At 41.3% G+C, this 24,832-nt stretch overlaps 1 protein-coding gene and 1 pseudogene across 3 annotated transcripts in view; one reads left to right on the top strand and one right to left on the bottom strand.

Annotated features, from left to right (window-relative positions):
- trdn (triadin) overlaps nucleotides 1-24,832 on the top strand; it is a 512,395-nt gene that overhangs the window by 469,253 nt on the left and 18,310 nt on the right. For all 3 annotated transcript variants that reach the window (XM_069886892.1, XM_069886891.1, XM_069886893.1), the window contains one exon: nucleotides 16,961-16,990. In XM_069886892.1, the coding sequence (XP_069742993.1) occupies nucleotides 16,961-16,990 (30 nt within the window). The remainder of the gene's footprint in view (nucleotides 1-16,960; nucleotides 16,991-24,832) is intronic.
- LOC138736894 (phosphoserine aminotransferase pseudogene) lies at nucleotides 17,899-18,970 on the bottom strand (annotated as a pseudogene).

The raw sequence follows: 24,832 nt of genomic DNA, 5'->3' as shown, positions 1-24,832 counted from the left end.
GGGACTCACCACCGCTGCTGCTGACCAGGGACCCGCCGACGCTGACCACCCCACCGCAGTCTACTCCACCACCGACGGCAAGCAGCGACCCCTAACATTTACCTTTGGCTGCAGGCAGCAACACACTTAACGACACTTTTTGCAGGCCCAATTGTTTGTGTGACGTCATCACGCAGGTCCCCACTGTCTACATTACAAGTCTCTGCATCAATAACCCTTGACCAGGACTTTCCACAGCCCCTTACAAAAGCAATGGAACTGATAAAAGTGCATGGACACTATACCAATTGTTTATTTGACTCAGGGTCAAATCCGCCCAGACCTGGCCCATCGTTGCAGTCTGGCTATTCTCCCCACTGCACAGAGAATTTCATTGGTGACCAGATCGCTCTCGACTGGGGTAAAGGGGTACTGTGTGGCGACCCTGAAAGTCCAGGGCATCATATTCACAGACTTCAAACTATTAGTCCTTCCCCAATTGTGCACCCCTGCTCTGCTGGGACTGGATTTTCAGTGCCAGTTTCAAACCATTTCCCTGCACTTTGTGGGGCCTTACGCTCCGCTCTCTGTCTGTAACCACTCTGCCCGGGGAACCTACTGCCAGCGGCAGCCCGAGCCACCCACCCCCGAACCCCGGGGCCTCACCTGTAGTCTCTCCATCCTCCGAGTTGCTCCGCCAGCACTTCTCGCAAATCTCACCTCTGGCTGGAAGCCTGTAGCCACCAAAAGCCGGCAATATAGTTATGAACACAGGAAATTTATCACAAGCGAGGTGCACAGACTGCTGGATGAGGGCATTATCGAACCTAGCTTGAGTCCATGGAGGGCCCAGGTAGTGTTTGTTAAAAACGGGGAGAAGCCGTGGATGATGGTTGACTACAGCCAGACCATCAACCGCTTCACGCTCCTGGATGCGTACCCCCCTTCCACGGATCACGGATGTGGTGAATCAGATTGCCCAATACTGTGTATTTTCCACCATTGATTATGTTCGGCCTATCATCAGCTCCCAATCCGCTGAGAAGACCGACCTTTCACAGCCTTCAAAGCGAATGGCCGGCTGTATCAATTTCTCAGGGTACCCTTTGGGGTCACAAATGGTGTCGCGGTCTTCCAGTGGGAAATGAACCGGCTGGTGGACGAGAACGGGCTGACTGCTACTTTCCCGTATCTGGACAATGTCACCATCTGCGGCCATGACACAGAGGATCATGATGCCAACCTTGAGAAAATTTTTCAGACTGCAACTCAGCGGCACTTGACCTACAATTTCGACAAGTGTGTCTTCCGGACCATTCGGCTTGCAATTCTGGGTTGTGTGGTGGAGAATGGGGTGGTCATGCCAGACCCTGACTGCATGCATCCCCTCATGGACTTGCCCCCCCCCCCCCCACACACACACACCTAGAAGGCACTCAAACACTGCCTGGGTTTTTTCTCTTATTATGCCCAATGGGTTCCACATTATGCCAACAAGGCACGGCCACTCATCAAGACCACCTCCTTCCTCCTGTCAACCGAAGTCAGAGCAGCCTTCAACTGCATCAAATTGGACATCGCTGCTGCAACGCTGCGTGCCATCAACAAGTCCATTCCGTTCCAAGTCGAAAGCGATGTGCCTGACTTTACACTGGCATCCACTTTGGACCAGGCCGGCCGGCCGGTAGCCTTCTTCTCCAGAACCCTCCAGGGTCCTGAGAGTCGACATTCCTCTGCTGAGAAAGTGGCCCAGGCCATAGTCCAAGCAGTACGTCATTGGAGACACTACCTCACTGGCAGGCGCTTTACGCTGCTGACTGACCAACGTGCGGTCTCCTTCATGTTTACCCATTTCCAGCGAGGTAAGATCAAGAATAACAAAATCGCCAGGTGGAGAATCGAGCTCTCCACCTTTAATTATGACATACTGTATCAGCCAACTAAACTCAACGACCCACCAGATGTGCTCTCCAGGGGGACTTGCGCCAACATACAATTGGACAGGGTACAGAAACTCCACGAGGAGCTCTGTCATCCAGTGGTCACTAGGTTCGCGCACTTTGTCAAATCTTGCAACCTGCCCTACATGGTCAAGGAGATTCGGTCCATGACCCGGGCCTGCCCAATGTGCGCAAGTGCAAGCCCCACTTCTTCCATCCGGAGAACACCCACATCATCAAAGCCACCCGCCCCTTTGAGCATCTCAGCGTACACTTCAAGGGGCCCCTACCGTTCACCAACCGTAGCACCTACATCCTTACAGCCATTGATGAGTACTCCCACTTTCCTTTCACTGTGCCCTGCTCGGACATGACTGCCTCCTAAGTTATAGAGGCCCTGCACAGCATCTTCGCTATCTTTGGGTACCCCAGTTACATCCACAGTGACAGGGGGTCCTCGTTTATGAGCGCAGAGCTGCGGCAGTACCTTCTGGAGTGTGGTATTTCTTCAAGCAGGACCACCAGCTATAACCCATGCGGTAATGGGCAAGTCGAAAGAGAGAATGCCACCTTCTGGAAAGCGGTTACGCTTGCCCTCCGGTCCAAAGGTCTCCCCACCTCTCACTGGCAGGATGTGCTCACTAGTGCCCTACACTCCATCTGCACCCTCCTATGCACCACAACCAATGCCACCAACCATGAAAGGATGTTCTCTTTCCCGAGGAAATCTGAGTCGGATACGATGATACCGGCATAGCTCACGGTTCCCAGTCCAGTCCTTTTACGATTCGACATCCGATACTCTAAGAATGACACCTTGGTTGACTGAGTGACTCTGCTCCATGTGAACCCACATTATGCCTACGTTGGGTACCCGGACGGGCGGGAGGACACAGTCTCGATAAGGGACCTAGCCCAAGCCAAATCAGGCGCAGCAGTGCCTTTAACCCAACCTCCCCCTATTCCTTCTCCCCCAGGTCATGTGCTTGAACAGAGGGACCAGCACCACCCCACCAGCTTATGTCAGACTTTCGATAATGCCATTGGGGAATTGAGCAAAGCAGTGGTCGCATCCTTAGGGCCTGCCGGCGACACAACTCCGGCGACCCCAATCCCGGCGCTACAGTGGTCACGCCGGATGGTCATACCCCCTGACCGGTACAGCCCCTAACCTCCATTCACCCTGGGGTTGGTTCTCAAAGAAGGGGTGAATGTGATAGTACAGATTCTATCACCAATGTGAATATGTACATATGTACAGATGGTAGTATGGGATGACTGTGATTGGCTGAGAGTGTAGCCACACCTAATGGCAGGTCTTAAAGGATTGCTTCTAGCCAGGCCAGGTCATTCTGGATTGGTTGACCTACTTGTGATATGCTCCAGTCTTTTAGTTAATAAAAGCCTTGGTTTGGATCAACAAGTCTTTGGTTCTTTCGACGCGCTCTACGCTGACGTAGGCATAATTTTGGTTGGAATGGAGGAGGAGCACCTGCTTGACCGGAGGTTTGGACTTGTGGGTTCGTATATGTTTGCAGAGGAGCACCAGTCCAGGAGATGTAAGTCAAGTTCGGAGGGAAACACCGGTCGCCGATCTCTTGGGGAACGAGAAAAGGCACTCGTGAGAGATCTGATTAGTAGCACAAGAGCGACCTTCTGGGATGGAGTGCCTCAGGGAGGGCCTCTTGGCAGTAGTCAATGGACCAGCCTTTGGACCTCAGGGCCAAGAGGACTGCCTTCCAGATCATCCCGTTTTCACGCTCCACCTGCATGTTGCCCCTCGGATTGTAGCTGGTCATGCGACGAGCTGCAATGTCTCACACTACCCGGTACTGGTGCAGCTCCTCACTCATGGAGCCAACCCCCAGTCACTGTGGTTGAATGCTGGGTATCTGAACATGGTACAAATCTATGTCAGCACCTTGATAATGGTGACTATGGAGGTGTCAGGGCAAGGAATGGAGAAGGAAAAATTGAAGTATTAATCTATGACTGCGAGGAAGTAGACGTTCTTGTTCGTGGAAGGCAGGGGGCCCTTAAAGTCAATACTGAGCCGTTTGAAGGGCCAAGTGGCCTTGACGACGTGAGTCTGTGATGAGTGGAGGAAGTGCGGTTTGCACTCCGCACAGACCCTGCATGACTTCTTGGTCCTGATTTCTTGGACGGTGAAGGGGAGGTTCTGGGACTTGATGAAATGATACAGGCACATGACAACTGGGTGGCAAAGGGTGTCATGCAGCATCTGCAGCTGGTCGGACTGCACCATGGTGCAAGTCTGGGACAGGGCACCGGGGAAGTTGTTGAACTTCCTCGATCTGTACTGGATGTCGTAGCTGAACGTGGCCAGTTCGACTCTCCAGCACAAGATCTTATCATTCTTGATCTCGCCCTTATGGGTGGTGCTGACCATGAAAGCCATTTCGCATTGGTCGGTGTGGAGGGTGAACCTCATGCCTGCCAGGTAGTGGCAAATGAGTAAGAATGGACATTGCTGGCACTGATGCTGTCCGCAGAGCTCCTTACCCAACAAACCGAGCTGAATTGCAATCATTCCTGGGGTTGATTAACCATTATTGGAAGCACGTCCCAAATATGTTAACGCTGTGCAGCTCACTAAACCAACTGCTAAAAAAAAATGGTATTGGCATGACAAGACTAGTCATGCTGTGGACCATTTGAAAGAAGTACTAACATCAAACGACAATGTTCTCATCTACTATGACCTAAAGTAGTTACTCTGGCACTAGACACGTTGTCAGTTGGATTAGAAGCAGTGTTGTTGCAAGTAACTGATAAAAGGGAACAACTAGTGGCTTATGCCTCCCAATCTCTGATGACTTGTGAATGGAATTATGCACAACTAGATAAAGAAGGACTTGCCATAGTGTTTGGCATCCAAACAAAGGAGTTTTCAGTGATCTGGTCCATGTTGTTTTCCTCATGTGTACAACCACTGGCCATCTGGAGTGTGCATTGACCACAATGAGGAAGCCATCCCATGAACAGACCAATGAAATCAATGTGTATCTTGTGCCAGGGTTGTAATGGCCATTTCCATGGATTTGCTTTGGCTTGAGGGGTTTTGGGTTGTACATCTTGACAAATGCCACATCTTCTTATGGTTTGTTCAATGTCCAGGCCTATTAAGGGCCACCAGATATTTATCTGTCCTAACACCTTCATTTGAACCATCTCTGGGTGGTTGTTGTGGAGTTCTGATAATATAGCTGTTTTCCATTTTGTAAGGATGACTGTTCTGGTTCCCCAGAATAAGGGGGAATGATGTTTCATGGCGGCTTGTATAATAAGGTTTTAGTTCTTCTGATATCTCTTTGGCCTCAGGACACCCATTTGATGTGAAGTAGAGGACTCTTGATAGTAGAGTTTCTTTTTATACTTCTTTACTGATTGTTTTCACTGTAATAGGTAGATGGTGAATTGTTCTTGATTGCTAGCTGTAACCTCCACCATCCATTTAATTATCTGTTTAGTTTCCGGAAGGGGCAGGCGTGATAGACCATCAGCATGGTTGTTTTGTGTTGCTGGTTTATGTTTTAAATCGTAGTCATGTGCGGCGAGCAACGTGACCCATCTTTGAATTCTTGTTGCCACTGGTACTGGTATCCCATTTTTAGGGCCTAGAATCAAACTTTTTTTTAAGTAATATTTTTTTTCTTCTTCCCCTTTGAATTTCAGTGACTTACAATCAATTGCATGGCTTTATTCTTGTTCGCTTATACTGCTGCCACCAATGTTTTATCTCTTGGGTTACTTGGGAGGCTGCTTAATTAATTTAGAGATGCGAGATTTAATTAACAGGGACTTTACTTACTAATGCCTTCCACCATCTAAGGAAACTGTTCACACACACTCAAATGCATATACATATGCCACACAATGGTCCACTACAGTTACTTCAGTGAGAAGGGTGTATTCCTTTGCGGTTACAAAATAGTTCACATTATCCTGACTGTATAACAGGGAGTACACAAAATGGGGTCTCAGCAAATTGGACAGAGCATTGGAAGGGGACCCACCAAGCTGGAAAACAGTGTGGTAAAACATTACTTATTGAACCAATTACTGAACTATTAGGATTTCCAAACAGCTGGAGAGTGAATTCTGTATATTGTGAAAAAAGTAATTTACACCAGCAAAGTCTGGCAATGTGAAATTAATACTTTTCCCTGCAGTTAGAGTGTGGGGGTGATCAAGAACATCCAGAATGGCCTTCAGGCAATGTTCCCTGCCAAGTTTCCTTCACCAGTTCTCTGCTTCTGTGTGTCTTTTAATCCCACGTTATGCATGACTGTCAAATTTGCAGTATGACTAGCAAATACTGGATATAAACTCCAAAGCACTGTGGTGATTAAGCTAATGAGATGTCAGATAATTCACTTAATGTCTGGGAAGTGAAAAAATATGTTTTTATTCATGCTTTGGAGAAAATTAATTCAGACTGCTTGACAAACATTTATCAAAATTAATATAGCATCCTTTTAAAATGAACCTTTTTGACCATCGTATTTGCCTTAATCTGAAGTTTCCAACTGGTGCATTGGAAACAGAGTAATCTGATAGCAACAAATATGCCAATCAAATCATTGCCCTAGGGCTTCTGGAGAATATTCTTGGTGAAAGGCAGCAGATGCATCCTCTCTAATCACTGTTGCGATTATACTAATTTGTTAGAAAATTTGGTTAATGTTCAGGAGGTGAAAAAATTGCTCTTTGCAAATGAATTTTAATAAAATTAAATCTTGTATTTCTGTTTTTTTTTAAAGGCTGAAGGCAAATGTAAACCATAAACTGTACTACAATTGTGTAGCAATTTTTAGTAGATCATGCAGTACCTCTGGAGAGTGAAACTGAGATGATGTTTAAAGTCGCTGAAAGTGAGAAAACAAATTAATTTTAACTAGCATAAAGGCTTGGTGATGATGGATGGGAGACAAAGGGAATGTCTCTAGGCCTTTTCACGCCGCATTATAAAATGGAGATTCCCCTAAAATTTTCCCAGAAGCCCTCACGTGAACCTGCGGTGTGAAAAAGGTCATCCAGGGAATTTCCAATGGTAGGGCCATGGCACCAAGAAACTTTCCCAGACCACTCTCCACTGCGGTGTGAAGGGCCAAATGGCCAAGCAGGGAAGACTCGTGACGTCAGTGCTTGCATGCTGCGTCACGTAGATTATTAAAATAAAAATATACCGCATGACAACAGCAGGCTGCTTCGGCATGTCGCGACAGCAGCACAATGTGGGATGTATGGCCATTCTCGTTGACCATAATCCCTCACGCAGCTGTATTTCCCAGAGTGGTTCCAGCTGCATGAGGGATTATGCAAAATGAAGTCGGCCATTCATCCTGCATTGTGCCACTGTCACGATGTGCCGAAACGTGTAGGGGGTTGGGGCGTGGGGGGACAGGTAACGGGTAGGGAGGGAGCGAGGGGAAGGCGTGCGATTGACGAATGGGGAGTGAACTTATGTAATGTGTCATCAGGACCCCCCGCTAAATTGCTGAGGAGGGCAAATTCCAAGGAATTTGGACTGCCGTGTGAAAGGCCCTTGAGGTCCTGAATTCCTGGGAATTTCACCAGGACAAAGTAGGGTCATCACTCGCCTGCAGCATGAAAATGGTTTCTGATAGAGTGGAGTTGTTGCGGTGATCACATTATATACAAAGCTATCTCATTGAAATAATATTGAAGGACCAAGTTAAAACAATGAAATGCATGTCAGAGCTCTTCTGGAAGCCTAAAATTAAAAGGAAATGCAGAAAATGCCAAACAGATCAGATATGTTCTGTGGAGAAATAAAAACTGAGTTAATATTTCAATTGAATAACCCTGCATCAAAGTTGGCCATATTGGCTACAAACAAAGAAACATCTGAAAATGTTCAATTTCATCACTTCTGAGATGCTATTCATCAAGCTTACCTTGGGCCTCTTTGGAAAGACATATGCCGTACCCTCCATAATGCTTAGGACAAAGAGGTCAAATGATCCTACTAAACAACTATATATACATTCACATACGATAACATATTCACTCTGATAACAGTGGCTGCCTTTCTTCTACATGCTCCTGCATGAGTACACACTTCACAGACAGGGACTTTCAAACACACTCCCAATTCCTTATATCAAGGGGGATGCAGCTCTCTAAAAGCTCTGATCTATTGCAGTACTACAGCTCAACTTGAGTAGTGCACACCTTATCCACGACTCCCCCAGCTAAGTCCACAGTGGCAACCTGGCATGGAGTGATGTCCAGGACTTGGACTAAGAGGCAGAGAGAAAGAAATGTGGTGGTGTGCATTGATGTTTTATACTGTTCTGAGCTGGGTGTCTGGGCAGTGATGATGCTGAGTCATTTAAATGAGCCAGCAATAATGTATGTACTAATAGGTGACCAGAGTCCAACCTTAACTGGCAGGTGATGCTATCTCTGAATAAGTTCAGTCAGGGAGGCAATCCATAATGTTCTATACATGTTTTTCCACAATCCATGTATAACACGTACATGGTCGAGTTTTGGGCCCAATTTTGGGGGGTATAATTTAGCAAGTAGACTATTGCATGCATACTGTGTTAAGTACCCGCATCTTTCAAGGTGATTGGAGCTTGGATGGGTGGGTGGACAGCTGGAACCAGGTGGTAAGTCCATGTTCGTGGCGTTGGGAGCTCGTATGGGCGGGTGGGTGAGTTGAAGATCCGTGGTCTGGGTGTTGGGAGCTCTGGTGGGTGGATAGCTGAGGAGAATATCTACTGTTGGTGCATCATGGGCTCTAATGGATAAGCGGCTGAGGCGAGGATCCACGTTTGGGTTGTCAGGAGCTCTGGTGGGTGGGTAGCCAAGGCAAGTGTCCATGATCAGTGTGTCAGGAGCTCTGGTGTGTGGGTGACCAGGGTGAGGATCCATGGACATGACGTTTGGGGCTCCAGTGGACATTGGGGTCAGCAGTTGGGGAGTCAGGAAATTGGATGGGTGGGTAACCGAGGCCTGGGCGAGAAATGGCTCTTGGGACCTCGAATGGTGGTGGGGGGCGTGGTGGCTGGGGCCAAAAATAGGGGGGAAGTTGACTTTTGCACACAATATATTGAAAATACTAGATTTTGGGGCCAAAAATAGGGGGTTGGCTTTTACACGGAATCAACTATTCACATTTGGAGGGAAGTAGGAATAATTTTGCCAAATTGAAGTGTTGTGATTTTAAATAATTTTTTAAATTATTAAAATTGGTTGTGTGGTTGAAAATGTGGGAGAAAGCTACATCGTCTCACCATTAAGCTACATAAAGTTATGAAAATCCTAGATAATGGGGATTAGAAAGGAGTGGTTTCTGTTAGTAGACAGAGCAATAAATAGGAAGGAACATTTAAATTTCAGATGATAGAAGAATCAGAAGGTAATTAAGGAAGAGAGAATTCACCAAAAATTGTAAGCAAACTGGAACCCTCTGCTTGAAATCTTGGAGAGACAAATCCCTAAAAACATTTAAAATGTATCTGCTTGAGCATTTGATGTATTGTAATTTATAAGATTGAGAGAAGGATATGATTTTGACTTAGTGGCATCTTTCTGTGCCATTATTGTTTTATTCATTGCCTCTGAATACTAAAGTAGCTACCACATTTGCCAACAAATACTATGTACAGACTTTTCTTTAAACCCCAATTAATTAAAGAATCTCCACGTAGTTCTTGATCAATTTAATCAATTTATGAACTTTCCCTCTTTCATTTATCACAATAATGAAAAAATATTTCTTTATCTCTCCCTTATTTTTATTTCAAATATCACTTAAGATTCCTAGACTGAAATTTAGTGATTAAAACATTTTGAACAGGAGTTATGGGTGGAGAAGTTGGGACAACCTGATGTCATCACCAAGAGATTTTGATGATCACTCTTCATTTACAGTTTTCTTAGCAAGCTATCTATGTATTTCGAAAACTTGCTATTTTACAATTTCACAATTCAGAGCAAAGTGTATGGAATGAGGAAAAAAAAGTAATTTAGGAAAAACGTAGTGACAATGTCATAAAGGGAAATCATTCACAGTAAGTCCATTGGCTAAATGGCTCCCCTTTAATTCATCACGTTTTATGAACCTTTTCAATGATGCTGGTTCTACTCTGTGTCATGGGTATATAAATCACTAGACTGAGGATTACTAAAATGTATTTGACGGTATAATGGCATTATACTCCACTGTTGTTTGATAAAACCGTTAGCTCTTCTTACAGGGAACACTAACTGCCTAACTTGAAAATTGTTACGAGTAGATCATACCAGAACTCAATAAGTTTTTTTTTGCAATTTTAGCGTCCCTACTGCCCAGTCTCAGGTGAAAGCCAAAGCAGCTGAGAATCTAAGACTAAATTTCATGTCATTCATTGGAGCTTTAAAAAAACTGTTTTGTAATCATTATCACTGTGCAAGCAGGATCACAGAAGGTCAGACCTGCATCAAAGCAGCAACGGTTTGTTAGAATGATAATTCGATTCACTGAGGCTTAAACATGAAAAATTAGAAAACTGGTGTTGACATCAAAAAGCACTGAGTGAAATCATGTAAACTCTAACTTCAAAGCTTAGATATGTTTTGAGGATTCCACCAACAAACATATTTGACCGTATTTAGAACTCTTTAATATTTTATTTAAAATTTTAAGTCACATCAAAAAGTACATATACATAAATGTATTGATATCAAATTACATTAATATTTTATAGACATTTTAAACAAATTATGATTTCAGAATCAGAATACAAATTTATTGTCATGAACAAGTCAGGAAATTCGGTGTTTTGTGGAAGCATCACAGCGCAAACATGATTTTATATTAAAATCATGATTTTCTTCTTCGTCTTAGAAATATTTCTTTACAATGCTTCTTTAAACATTCCAGGCCTCTATTTAATATTCTAGACTTTGGATCAGTAATTCATAAAAGGCAGTTTCCTGTCAACCAGCAAACAATGAAATGTTGCAGGAACTCAGTGGGTCAGGCAGTATCTGTAGTAGAAATGGTCAGTCAACATTTTGAGTTGAAACCCTTTGCTAAGGCTAAAGTTTTTTAAAAAAAAAGGATATGAAGGCAGAAAGAGGTTAGAGGGGGTCAAAATGTAACAGGGACCAAAGATGGGAGAGGTGGAGAGACAGGTAGAGAAAGAAACCAGAAGGAAGAGTGAGGAAAGTTTGAGAGAGAGATAAGAATAGGAGAGGTAAAGAAAATTTGGAAATAGTGGAACCAGATAGTGGTGGGTCTTTACCCAAAATTAAGAAAAAGATTAATGTTCATGTTGTTAGGTTTAAGGTTGTCCAGGAGCATATGATAAGACAGAGAGAGATGTATTTGCGTAGGAAAGGATAGGGGAATTGAAATGATTGACAAGACTAAGCTCAAGCCTAGACCCACAGAGCCCAAGTGTTTTGGCAAAGCAGTCAACGATGTTGAGAAGGCCACACTGAGTACCACAAATGCAATAAATTAGCTTGGAGGATGTGCATGGAAGGTCTATTTCTTGCCCTGGATAGAGAGGAAGGAGATGTAGAGACAAATTTTGCACTTCCTGTGATACAGCAGGAAGTGCCTAAGGGCATGGCAAGGTGGCAGGGAGGGACGATTTTTAATTTTAACAGGCCAAATTTCACCCAATTGATTTACAACCCCCGCACATTTTTGAAGGGTTGGAGGAAACCGGAGCACCTGGTGGAAACCCACTCAGACATGGAGAGAACATACAAACTGCTTAAAGATAGCACTGGTTTCAAACTGCAGTTGCTGGCTCTGTAACAGCATTGCGCTAATGGTGTTGCCTGGTTGGGCTGATGGTTGTGTTACAGAGTTCTGTGTTGTGTATTAGCCTATTGTGTGGTTTTATGTTAAAAAGTGACAGTTTGCCTTAGAGAGCCAAGGTGAAGGTGAACTGCTGAGAGAGTGAGAGACAGACTGAGCATGTGCAGAAAATGATCTAAAATTTTCTGGACTTGGACGATAAACCACCACTGGGGGTGCTGTGGAGTGGAAGAAGGCCCAGATCATGAGTCATGGTCTGGAGGACAGTTTAGAATGTTGGGATTTCAAAAAGGGATGAAAATTCCAAAGACAGCCAGAAAGATCCGGACCAAGCCAGTTGTTCCTCTCTCTGCAAGCAACACAAGACAACTTTGAATTTTGTGCTCTCTCTCTCTCTCAAAGATCTTTTGGTTTCAGTTTACCAAACAAACTGAGTTTTGTTTATGATCTTTGCTTCAGTTGAAATCAAAGTTTTGTGAGTTTGTTTTGTGTCTAAATTTTTCTGTGGGCTGGTTGGAAATATAATTTAGACCTTGATTATCTATGTTATATTTAGGCTGGGGAATTTATTAGTTTTACACTATTATAGAGATTTAAATAGTAATCAGTAGGCATTGTTATAAAAGGGGGGATTTTGGAATTAAAGTTTGAAGGTAAATTTTTGTTAATAAAGTAATTGTTCATTTTTACCCCTGTGTGATATGCTTCTTTGTGGTTGCTGGTTTGATCTTGTAATAGTTGGATCATGCAAAAGTTGGCAGAAGTGTCAGAGAATAATATGTTGAATGCAGAGGTCAGTGGAGTGGAAAATGTGGACAAATGGCAGTGTCTTTGGTCTGCCTGGGGGAGGTGGAGTGAGGGCAGAAGTCTAGCAAAATTAGGAGAAATGAATAGCAGCTTTATTAATGATAGAAAGGTGAAATCCTCATTCATTAAAGAAAGAGGACACTTTGTTCTGAATGGAAAGCCTCATGCTGGGAACAGATGTGGTGGAAGCAGAGGAATTGGGAGAAAGGGATGGTGTCCTTAGAAGAGATAGGGGAAGACAAATTATCTAGGTAGCAATTCATTGTCTTCTCAAGATTCCAGCATCTGCAGTTTTGGAGTTGTGTTTTCTCCCAGAATGATATCAAGGCATCCACCATCTTTACAACCTAGGGCAACACTGTTGGTGTCGTGGTAAACACCATGCCTTTACAGCGCCAGCAATCAGGACCAGGGTTTTCAATTTTTTTCTTTCAACTCACAGACTGCCTTAAGTAATTCCGTGGCCATGGGCATAGATGTTCTGTGATTAGTAAGGGATTACTTAAGGTAGATGCGAGTGGAAAGAAAAAGTTTGAAAACCAGTGCACTAATCCGTTTGAGAAAGCAAGCAGTATTCAGAAGGTTCACTTCAATCATGCCTCAGTATTGTCATCCTGTATTTTTTGAATTTGTAGATATTGTTCAATTTTTAAAAAATTCTTAAATAAATTTCTGAGATAATTTGAAAACCACTTTACTAATCATTTGGTCCTTCCAACTATTTGCAGAACAGTTGGACATTTATTTTCACATTCTCTGACAAAAGCAGGTCAGCTTCACCAAGCATCGCAAAGTGGAACTGAAATGTATAATTAGAAGGACAAATTGCTTTAGATTTAGCTCAGTTGGAACTACATATTGTAGAAGAAGCTTATATCTTGATTTGCCACAGTGGCACAGTGCCACTTTTTCACAAATTTTGTGAGATGCCTTTGTTATGGGTCCAGAGGACCCTAAATTTACCAAGACAAATGAATACTTAAACAAAAGTTGTTTTTAATTATCTTTAAACATGAAAAACAGGATCATACTTTAACTTATTACTATTTAACTTAACCCCCTTCTAATTCTAAGCACACATATATGTAATGTGTTTATAAGTTCAGAATAGCTCTTTAATTCACATTCCAATCTCACTCCTCCAAGTTCACTGGTTGTAGGCAATTCTTATACTGTGCACAGAATTTAACATTTATGAGGTTCACCAGGCTATGGTGCTTGAAAGGAATATGGTTACCATTCAGGAAGGTTCTTGTCAGTTTTTAGAGAGAGATTTGTTGTTTGCTGGATACAAACTGATCCTTTCTAATCAGCCACTTCAGTGACTTGCCAAAGAAACTTGCCCCATCAGGGTTTTCCAGGTGATAACCTCTTTCTTTCAGGTCACCACAGAGTTCCTTTTTGTTTCCTTTATTTCAAGTGAAATGTTATGCAGTCAGTCCTCTCCTCCTATAATGAACCACAAGGGTTTTGATCAGGTTGAACTAAGAACTCACAACCCATCTTCAAAATGTTTTTTTCCCACAAGCTTGCCAGTTTGTTATGTTCCAGTTCCAGCTGCTGAACTGTAGAACTGAATTCTCTTTCTCTCACTCACTCTCTCAGAGAAAACCACATGACCTTCATAGAACTTCTCGAACTTGAAATCTTCTGAGTTCATTCACCTATTGCTTTCCAAAACAATAATCCATTACTCCACACCATGTGCAATTAACACCTACTTGTGAAGTCCTTATGGATTCTTCAAAGTTTTTGAAAAGGCACCCACAGCCTGGACTGTCCGGCTTGAGCCAAGCTCTTACATTTTAAATGAAATCTGTTTTGAAGTGTTTGTGTTTGTTTGTGATCTACACTAAAAAAAACCTGCCACAATTTATCTCCTTTAAAACATATCTATATATAATATAAAATATCACATGATCTGTCACATCATGATATGTATCTTTCATTGGTAAACAAAAATCAGCAGAGCCACGTAATCTATTTAATCTAGTGATACCACTGACATCTATTCATCAGTTGAGGCTTCAATAGAATGAAAGCCTGACTAGTTAAAATCCTATTACTAAATTAGTTAACAATATATTGACTTCAAGAGCAGAAAAGAGTCTCCCTCTATTCCTAATCAATATCCAATGAAGTGCAGGAGAGGTTTGGGAACACAAGTGGAGAAAAATATATTACAGAACAAAATGCCTAAATTAGATTTACAAAAGTCTAGATTAAAATGGGGAAAAAGATTTAGGAATAGTAATTATTCGAGAGGATTGAAGGAAATTATGTAAAGAAAGTGTAACTAAAATTGTAAAAGTGAGATATAGATTAGTTCATTATAACTTTATACATCAATTATATTGGACTCCTGAAAAATTAAAGGGATATAATTTTTTTTTCAGATTTATGTTTTAGATGTCAGAAAGAAATAAGTTTTTTTTTTACATTCTACTTGGCTATGTGAAAAGGTAAAAACCTTTCTGGTTGTGATTTAAAGAACTGTTACAAGATATTTTTAAAGTTAAATTCTCAAAGGATCCATCAATATTTTTGTTAAGTAATTTTAAAAAAGATATGTTTGTAATTAAGATTAACTAAATTTCAAATTGCCTTTCTGAGATTAACATTAGATGTAGCCATAAAATGTATTGTGATTACTTGGAAAAATGATAATGATTTGAATTTACATAGGTGGCATATGGAATTGAGATCTTGTATACCATTGGAAAAAATAACATAATTTATGTGATCATTAACTTTTTTATCGGAAAGTGTGGAGCCCTTATTTGGATTATATGGGTTTAAAATTTTGAAATCTTCAGCCACGTTGCAGTGGAATTACTTCAATCCACGGTAATTAATTATGTTATTGTAGTTTACATCTCCTTTTCTTTTCTGGGGGGTAGATTAGATGGTTAGGTAGAGAATGGGGATATGGAGGGAGGGTTGCATTAGTAGGGTGGGTTAGAGAATTTTTGGATTATATACCATGTATACTTTATTGATATTATATATAATGTATTATTTACTCTGTATATTGTATGTCATGGTTTTAAATTTTTTAATAAAATATTCAAAAAGAAAAATATATTAGGTGTTTGTTGGAGCACTGAATAATACATTTCAGACTAAAAAGTTTTATTTTAATGGGAGCATTTCATATGTAGATATTCTGTATTCTCAATTGAGAGGAAAACCATGTAATTAATATACTTTGTATATATTGCACCAGTAAATCTGAGGAAGGAGTGTTTAATGGTAATCACATACAATTAAATTATGAAGTATTCAACCATTATTATTCTATAAATATCTATAGTCTATACATTTACACTATGTGCTAGCACCACAGAAGAGTAATTACAGCACATTGAAAATCAGCTGCCACTTGTCTGTGAATTGATTATTAATTTTTATTGGCTCTGGTTACAGTTCAATCAATATTTGGTATTGCTTTGTTTTTTTTAAAATACTAAAATTTTCATTTACTCTTGGGGTATCGTCAAACTCACATGCATTGGTGGGTATTTCTCTTGAAATATAAGAATAATAAGAGAACATACAAAATACTATTCACTTTGAGAAAAGGAAGAAGATGGAGGAGGAGAGTTCATAGCAGAAGCAATATCCACCAAGCTGATCAGTATAACCTTTATTGAATTTAATCCCATAAAAATGATAGCTAAAATATTGTGATATACTTTTTTTCAAAGGTAGATTCTTCAGGATATAATATTGACTGTATATAAGAACTTCTCTCATAATGTGTAGAAAATAACTAATCAAAATATTGAAGTTCAATTCTGCTTTGGTCATTTTAATGAATGTAATGAATAATTATAATGCTGAAGGAAACACCATCAGTTAACAGTTGACCTTCTCTGCTGTAAGCATTTAGGCAGGACCACTTAAGAACTAAGTTCTTCAAGGGTACAAATGCAAGAATATACCTGCATGAAATGAAAATGCAGTATTTTCAATTGCCAATTGAGTGCGTGCAAGCACACACACACACACACACACACACACACACACACACACACACACACACACACACACACACACACACACACACACACACACACACACACACACACACACAATAATATTGGAGGCAAAACCAAACAGTGCAGTAAAAATTTTTACATTAAATGTTGTTTTCATCATGCTGAATCTGATACCAAATGGTAAGATTACATTTATAAATTTTAAATTAAATTTATTTTTCATTATTAGACATATTGCATTTATCAATGAATTATGTTGGAACAGGTTTTGCTTTACAGGTGGGCGGCTTCTTACAGGTCTACGCTGCACACACTTTACATATGAATGTGATTAATCATATTAAAAATGTTTGCTAAATCTTATGAATATACATACTGTAGAAAATGTGAATAGAATAACAATGTAGGATTTTCATTTACAGATAAAGCTGTGAAAGAAGTGAAGGCACCAAGTAAGTGATATTTGCTTCTATCAATAGCACAACACTGTTATGTGCAGGATGGAGGTGTTTATCATGATGGCATTTCACAAGTCATAGTCACAGAGTTTCACAGCATGCAAACAGTCCTTTTAGTCCAACTTGGACTGCCAACCAAGTTGTCCACTCAAGCATTTCCCCACTAGCTGCATTCAGCTGATATCCTGTCGTCCATGACTTGACCAAGATCAAAAATAGAAAATAACAGTCACGTTAAATATCTAGATGTGACCTTGCTAATCACAATTGCTGAAAATGTGCACAAATTGGTTGACAATATCACATCCATTGAGGTGACTACTATCCATAAAAAAAGCCGCTCAGAGGCAAACGTGACGTATTTGAACAAATTCTTAATGAAGTCCAGATATGTTTTAAATTATTTATTAGTGAGCACAAATGGACTCATAACCTGGAACAATCATTGTCATGTGTCACATCCTTGCTAATGTGACTAACGGTAACGACCAACCTCTTCAGTAACATAATGTGTAACATCTCATAACAAATGTGTAACGGTCAACAGAAAATATCGGAGCCTCACTCACCCACTGTCTATTCCGCTATTATAATCAATGTGGGCTAATTAACTTCCCCAACTGCGCGAAACCCCTCTATATACCAACCTAAGTCCATAGCACATGTGCACTAAAAGATCACTGGCCGCCTCTGTTCTTCAGGATGCTGCCGATGCCTGAAGCCAAACTGACAACAGTAAACAACAAGCCTTTGGCTCTTACACCGGCCTCTAATTATTATGTCTCAAATAATAATTACATAATTGTAAATAATAGTCAAATACAGTAAATTCCAATATTATGTAGATTTTCATTCTTCATAGGCCAGAGGTAACCAGCACATAGCCTTGAGAAGGGTGATCTTTACCACCACTCTGGACTAATAGTTTGTAGTGGGCAAGTGGTAATGTCCAAAAAAAAACCCAACAAAATAAAGTCAGCCAGTTTTTGGGTTTCTTCCATTGTCACAGCATATTTTTAAGGAAATTCAAATTCCACTGACAGACCCGTGGCCCTTTAACAATATCATGTTAATTTTAGCAGTTTGACAAGAAACTCTGTTTCAAGAAGACTATCTCCATTTGCATTCCCAATGCACATTGGAATATTCATTGTGCTTCTGCAGATTGAGGCAGTCAGACTCACAAAGAATCCATTTGATCTATCAATTGCATCATAAATCAGCACTGCACAGTTCTGGCCCATTGCTTCAGTGCCCCAGAATTCTGGATCCATTGCAAGACCAATCCCATAATTTAAATACTGGAGGTTGCTGGAGTGTTGTACATAGAAATGCAACTCCCTTGCACTTTATAGTCAAAAGTGACTGGTCATTCTTTCAGAGCATATCCCAGAAGATCCTCTCTGATTATTACCACAGTTACCCTAGCACATCCAATAATTTTCTGAGCACCAGCAAAATTCAAATCAAACTTGGCTTTGAAAGAAAACTTAAGGACATGTCACAGACTGGCAAAATTCCCTTTATATCTGGGATAAAGGGAAATTCCACACCATGAACAGTCTCATTGGTACAATAGTCAATATAAGAGGCATTCCAATATCTTGGATCAGGAATAATTCTGTAAGCATCAAGCTTGGGATGCACAATATTCACTTTTCCACATTTCTCTGCCTCTTTGGCTACATTGACAGACCAGATTCCAGTAACCTCATAATCTGCACTCCTCCATTTTAATCCAATAAGATTTAAGTGTACAGCACTGAACCATCCAGTTCCATCTCCCTTTGAAGATTTGTAGTTTTCAGGAATTTTTAGTAGGTCTTGCAGGTCATTTTCTGCAGTGTTGACAATTTTGATGAAGTCTGCCAATCTATGGTTTATCTCCAGAATTCCAAGCTCTTTATAATCAAACAACTCTTTCTGTGCTTCTGAATCCTGGTAAATAACTGCAACTTCTTTTGAAGCATACATAACAGGAAGGGTCTTTCTGTCTTGGATCACAGTTCCAAGCTAAATGCTGCCTCAATATGTTTATCAATAACAGGTTCACTTATTTGTGGGAGCATGAGGTAGTGAATGCTTTGTGTATACTTGTTTTCTTCAGAGGATGGACCAACCAAGTGCCTTACATTCTGGTACATGAGTTCAGTGATAGATGGTGTAAAGGGTGCCATCAGCCAGCTCATGCCAAATAAAATAGCAAACAAAGTTTCCAAAGCTCTTTCACAATTCTCAGTACCATTTTCAACCTTTAACCTTCTATGATTCATTCACACACACCAGTTCATGAGCATTCCACAAATTTGACTATTCTGGGCACCACAGTGTAGAGTCTGTGTGTTTTCATTTCTGGTTTGAAAAATTGGATTGGGGTTTGTATAACTGTTGTCACTGTCCTCAACTGTACTTCCATTGAAAATAAATTGAATATCCTCTTCCTTCTGCAATCTCTGAATACAAAGAATCTGTATTCATTGTACCAAGCTACCATAAATTTACTGCTCTTACAACAGGGGAATTAATTAGGTACAACCTCAATACATCTGCTCCATAGGTGTTAACAATGTGAATTGTATCTGGGTAATTCTTCTTACGTTTGCTTATTTTCTGACCATGATTATTATGCAGTAAAAGCTAACCAACAGTTCCATTACTGTCCTCACACACATCAGCAAAATGATGCAGTTGAGCAGAAGTTATCATTCCAAAGTTTGTGGGTTTGAAGCATCTGTCAACCTTAAAGTCTTCCAGCTTATGAAGATTCTGAATCCAGCACATCCATTCCTGGACTTCCCTTTGCTTCTCAAGTCATTTGAACAACTCAGGAAACAATGTTTTAATTGAATTGGTCTCCTTTAAGACTTGCTGTTGTTCTTTTGTTACTTTCCATAGCTCTGCCTTGACCTCTTCATTCTTTATGTCATAGACCTCCATCATTTGAAAACCTACTTTAGCATATTCATCAACAACCGTTTTCATCCCTGCACTCTATGCAAGGCTTTCCTTATGCTTCTGATTCCATTCCAAAGTTATACCATCTTGGGCAGCAAGCTCTTGTTTTACCGCTCACATTGCAGAATCTATGTCTTTCTGGCTGTATTTTAAACTCCAATGATAACACCTTCAGCAGGAAAAGTAGATGCAAAACTGGCTTTTGGATCATTGAGGATAGATTGCGCATCAGGGATTAAGGGAGCCACATCCATCATTTCATGTTTAGGATGATGAAGAATAGATCCAGCTTCAAGATCCATAATGGTTCTAGTTGTTGGAACTTCCATTTCAGACTTTGTGTCCAAGGGATTAACCAACTCCTTCATAGGACTTTCCTCTAAAGGTAATCCAATGTAATAATGGCCATCGATTAACCTGGCAGATTTTGAGACTAAATCCAAGAACTGCTTGTCTTCTCTTGAAGGTTCTTGGTTGTCACTGAGGCCCTCAGGAAAGTCAGTCCAGAACTGTTGTTCCTGCAGCTCATCAAGTTTCATTTCTGATATCTGTTGACACTTGTTGCTGACTGTTCCTGAGCATTATCATTTTTTTCCTCCTAATGGTCCATTAATCATCCAACAAGCATGGTTTTGACAGCGTAAGGTCAATTTCCCACACTCCATATTATATCTAGTGGTTCCAGAGCCTTTGGTACATCTGAGCCAATCAGCAACTCTGTCTCAGAGCTAATTTCAGGTAGATGAACATTCCTCAGGTGAGATCACTGTCCGATATCTTTTTGATGTGGGATGTTTCCTTTGTGCACACGCATGGTCTTCTGGGTGTATATGCCTGGGAGATCACAAAAATCGCTGCTGTCCACCCCAGCGATCTCTAAGACTGAAATAATTCTAGTTTCAACGTCCTTCCACTGACCCATAGTTCCCAATAGAATCCTTGACCTTCTTTCCTGAAGATTAAGCTTATTCATTAATCCCACTTTGCAAAATGATACACTGCTGCTTGGGTCAAGAAATGTATAAGTATTCATTGCTGTGTTCCCCTTCCTGGCCTTGACATGTACAGGCACTATTAAGAGTTTACAGTTATCTTCACCACCCCCAGTAAGACCACTTGTGAGAACTGAGGCTACAGCACTGTTTTCAGCTGCTTCCTCTTTTTCTGCTTTTGCTCCTTTTCAATGCCCTTCTTTCTTTGGTGGATTTGCAGGAATTCCTTAAACTGCACATGTTGCAGCCATGCCGCTTCCTGAAGTGTTTGCTGATGTGCCCTTTACTCAGAGAGCCAAAATATACTCCATTTTCTTTTAGGAAAGGCATTTTCTCCCTTTATACCCTCTTTTCCAACTGTGGACACCTCTCCAAAGCATGTCCATCTCTACAGAACAAACAGCTCTTCACAGCAGCCAAACTCTCCTTTTCCTTAGTTCTTTATCTGTAACTGTCACAGTGGTGGCAAAGGTACTTCCTTTTATTCTTGGATGAGGTTGTGACTTGAACTTCCCCACATCTCAGCCCACTGTTGGAGTGTCTTTGATATCTCTAAATACTGGCTGTGTTGCAATCCTCACTTGCCTTTCAAGGAAATTCATCATATCCTTAAAGGTAGCTTTTTGTTGATATTTTCCTTGGAAATCACAGGACACAGTTCTCCATATATCCATCCCTCAGCTGGTAGGTCACCTCCTTATGATGACCAGCATATTAGCAGGCATGTCAAGCTCATGCATGTAGTTGATATCCTCCATGGAATTACAACATCACCTTAGAAAGAAGGCATGTGTTTGTAGAGATTTTGCTTCATCCAGTTTTATTGATGACCATGAACGAGCCTTCTCCATATAAGCTGTAGCAATTTTATGCTCACCACCAAAATGCTCCTGCAGTAAAGTCTCAGCCTTCCTGAATCCTCTGTCCGAGGCATGTGTAGGCAACTCCATACAAGTTCCCCTGGCTGTCCTGCTGTACACTATTTCACATAATAAGAGACAATCTCTAGGGTTTTTGTTCTTACTTTCAATACTCTGTTTAAAGGATTTAATGAACACTTGGTACAGAAGTGGGTCACCATCCAAAACATGAATCTGCTTCTTGGGCAGGGAAGAGAGACATGGTAGCTGGATTAGTAATGCGGTGATTTTGTTTTGCCTTTCCATGGCTGAGAATTGGCTCTGTTCACCGTGGTTTGTAGCAAGTAGTGCAGTTGGAGATGTCACATGTACATGTTCATTGAATTTCTGATGCTTGTCTGGAGTGTCGAGGGAGCTGTGGTGAATGATTGGATTTGAGCTACAGCTCTGTCTGTAGTTGTTATTATTGATGTTTGTGGATTGGTAAATCTGTGCTCTGGAAGGATTTGTCCATGTGTATGTATCCTAAAGTAGGATCTGCCTTTGCATTAAATGTTTTATTTTCCTGTTGTCCTTTCTCAAGATACGACTCCATCCCATCAGACATTTCAGATAAGTTACTTTGAACACTGGGTCCCTTTGAGGCTCTGAATACCCTCACTTTGGTCCTAGTAGCAGCAATGTTTGCTTCCAGTTTCAGCTGCTTTGTTTCCCTCCTTATCTGCTCCTCCTGCTCTTCCAAAGTAATTTTTGTCCTTCCAGCTAGAGGCACAGAAAAGTGATAAAAGGACTAAAGTAAAGGTTCTTCATCTGCATGAATGTTGCATCAGATAAATGAATGAATTCACAATCAAAATAAATGGTTCTTGTGTACCAATTATCACAAAGGTATGCTTGCAAAGTGGCTAAGGTTAGAAACTAAATATGAATAGCACTTAACTATTTGAAGAGATAATCAGAAGGAAAAGATGAGGAGTGATTATGATAACTAAGAAAGAGATAAAGGCAGTGGAAAAAATCTAAGCTCAGAAAATCAAGAAGTAGAATCAAGTTCTGTGGCACTTAGAAATTGCAAGAGGCAGAAAATATTGTCAAGATTGTCTATAGACTCCAAACAGCAACATCAATGTCAGGGCTAGTATAAATAAGAATAGAGATAGATCCAAGTAGCAAGGATAATATCATAATAATAGGTGACTTTATATTTTAATTTGGAAAAATATATCACATAATAAGATGGAAGATGACTAATCCCATTTCCTTGCACTTGGCTTGTGGTCTTGTAAGCCTTTGTAATTTACTTATTCTTCTTGACACTTCTGAAGTTTTGAGAGGGTCTCTTTCTCCACTAATTCTCAGGGTATTCATTCCAGATTCCAACCACCATCTGGATTTAAAAAACACTTCCTCCCTAAACCTGTACCCTTTAGTCTTTCTGAATGAGTGATTTTGGCATCTTTCATGACACTTAATGATCTTCATCAGGTGGTACCATTTGGGATAATAGTTACTCATAGCCAATACTGGATGGTTAATCTTTATTGATTGCATTGCTATAATTAATGTAGATTCTTTAAAATAAAATAGTTATGGATTTGAAATTATGCAGATATTGAGCCATAAAATCAATTATATTTATGATAGATTCGTGATTCTAGAACACAAAATGATGTTACTTTATGACTGTGAAATCTTGGGATGAGCTTGACTTAAATTCTATCCTAAGATTAGATCTAAGATTCCTTCATTATCATGTATTAAAAGCAGTGCAATATCGCAGAGAATTTGCTTTTGTCTGCTGTAGACAGATTCCCCATTGGCAGAAATTGCCTGAAGAGCCTCTTACAATGAGAGAAAAAGAAGCAAACGAGAGACCCCCTCAGATTCACCAAGTGTCTGTGGATTCGCCTCCAACACTGTCGCAGCCTCCGCAGCCACAGAGATTCCAATCAAACCATCAGCAGCCCAAGCTCTAGATCCAAACCTCCGACAAGATCAGGAAACCTTCAGCACCCTCGACACGCTCTCGCATTCTGGTTCCAACACCTGGTACCTATTCAGCCAATCTTGAGCCAGTATCCAGCTGTCTTCCCCCTGGTGTGAATCCCTTGACTGTAGTCTCTGCAGCCTGCATGCAGCCTGCATGGGTCCTCAGCGTGAGTCATCAACAGGTAGAACGCTGTCTTTTCAGTTACGAACTATAAGAATAATGGGATTGGTATCTGTCCAGAAAATTGATAAGTTCTTCCAGACAAATACTCTGGGATATGGTGGTCCGCCACCGTGGAGATCGAGCCGGCATATTGCACAGCACGCGCATTAGTAAACAACAGCATAACACACTGAAACGTGTCCTTTAACACAGCGAATTGGCACGGTTGAAAGCTGGAGCAGTACAAAACCAGCAGCCCTAAAATGATGCTGGCCAAGCTGCCCAGCTAACAGATCAATAACAGGCTGGGGAAGAACGGGATTCACATGCAAGAATGTTCCCACCCGCCATTGTTATTCATGCAGCTGATATCAGCCAATCAAACAAATGGCAGGAACTCCAACTGTATAAAAGGAGACTTTCCAGCCTCAATAAATCTTAGAGCTTAACCTCCCACACTGCGTGCGTGTGTTTTTCTTGTAGCAGTTGGCTACAATTGGTGACCCCAATGGTTTAGACGGCATCTAAACCCAGCGATGGATAGTAAAGCAGCGATCAGCGCAGTCGGCCTCAAGCTTCTGATCTTCTGGACAGTTCGACCCGGTGTGTGGTTCTACTAGGCTGAGTCTCAGTTCCAGATTCAGGGCATCACATCTGAGACCACAAGGTACTACCATGTACCAGTGCCCTGGATCCAGAGACTGAAGACAGAGTGGCTAACTTCATCCACAGCCACCATAAGAGGGCACTTACACTGCCTTCAAAGGGCTATTAACTGAGACCTTCGGACTTGCAGCGAGAAAGATGGGCACAGCTGCTCCATCTGGATGGGCTAGGGGACAGATCCCCGTCAACACTCATGAACGAGATGCTGGCC

The sequence above is a fragment of the Narcine bancroftii genome, chromosome 6, assembly GCF_036971445.1.
Source record: "Narcine bancroftii isolate sNarBan1 chromosome 6, sNarBan1.hap1, whole genome shotgun sequence".
Classification (NCBI taxonomy): domain Eukaryota; kingdom Metazoa; phylum Chordata; class Chondrichthyes; order Torpediniformes; family Narcinidae; genus Narcine; species Narcine bancroftii.
This window is presented reverse-complemented; position numbering and strand designations above follow the sequence as displayed.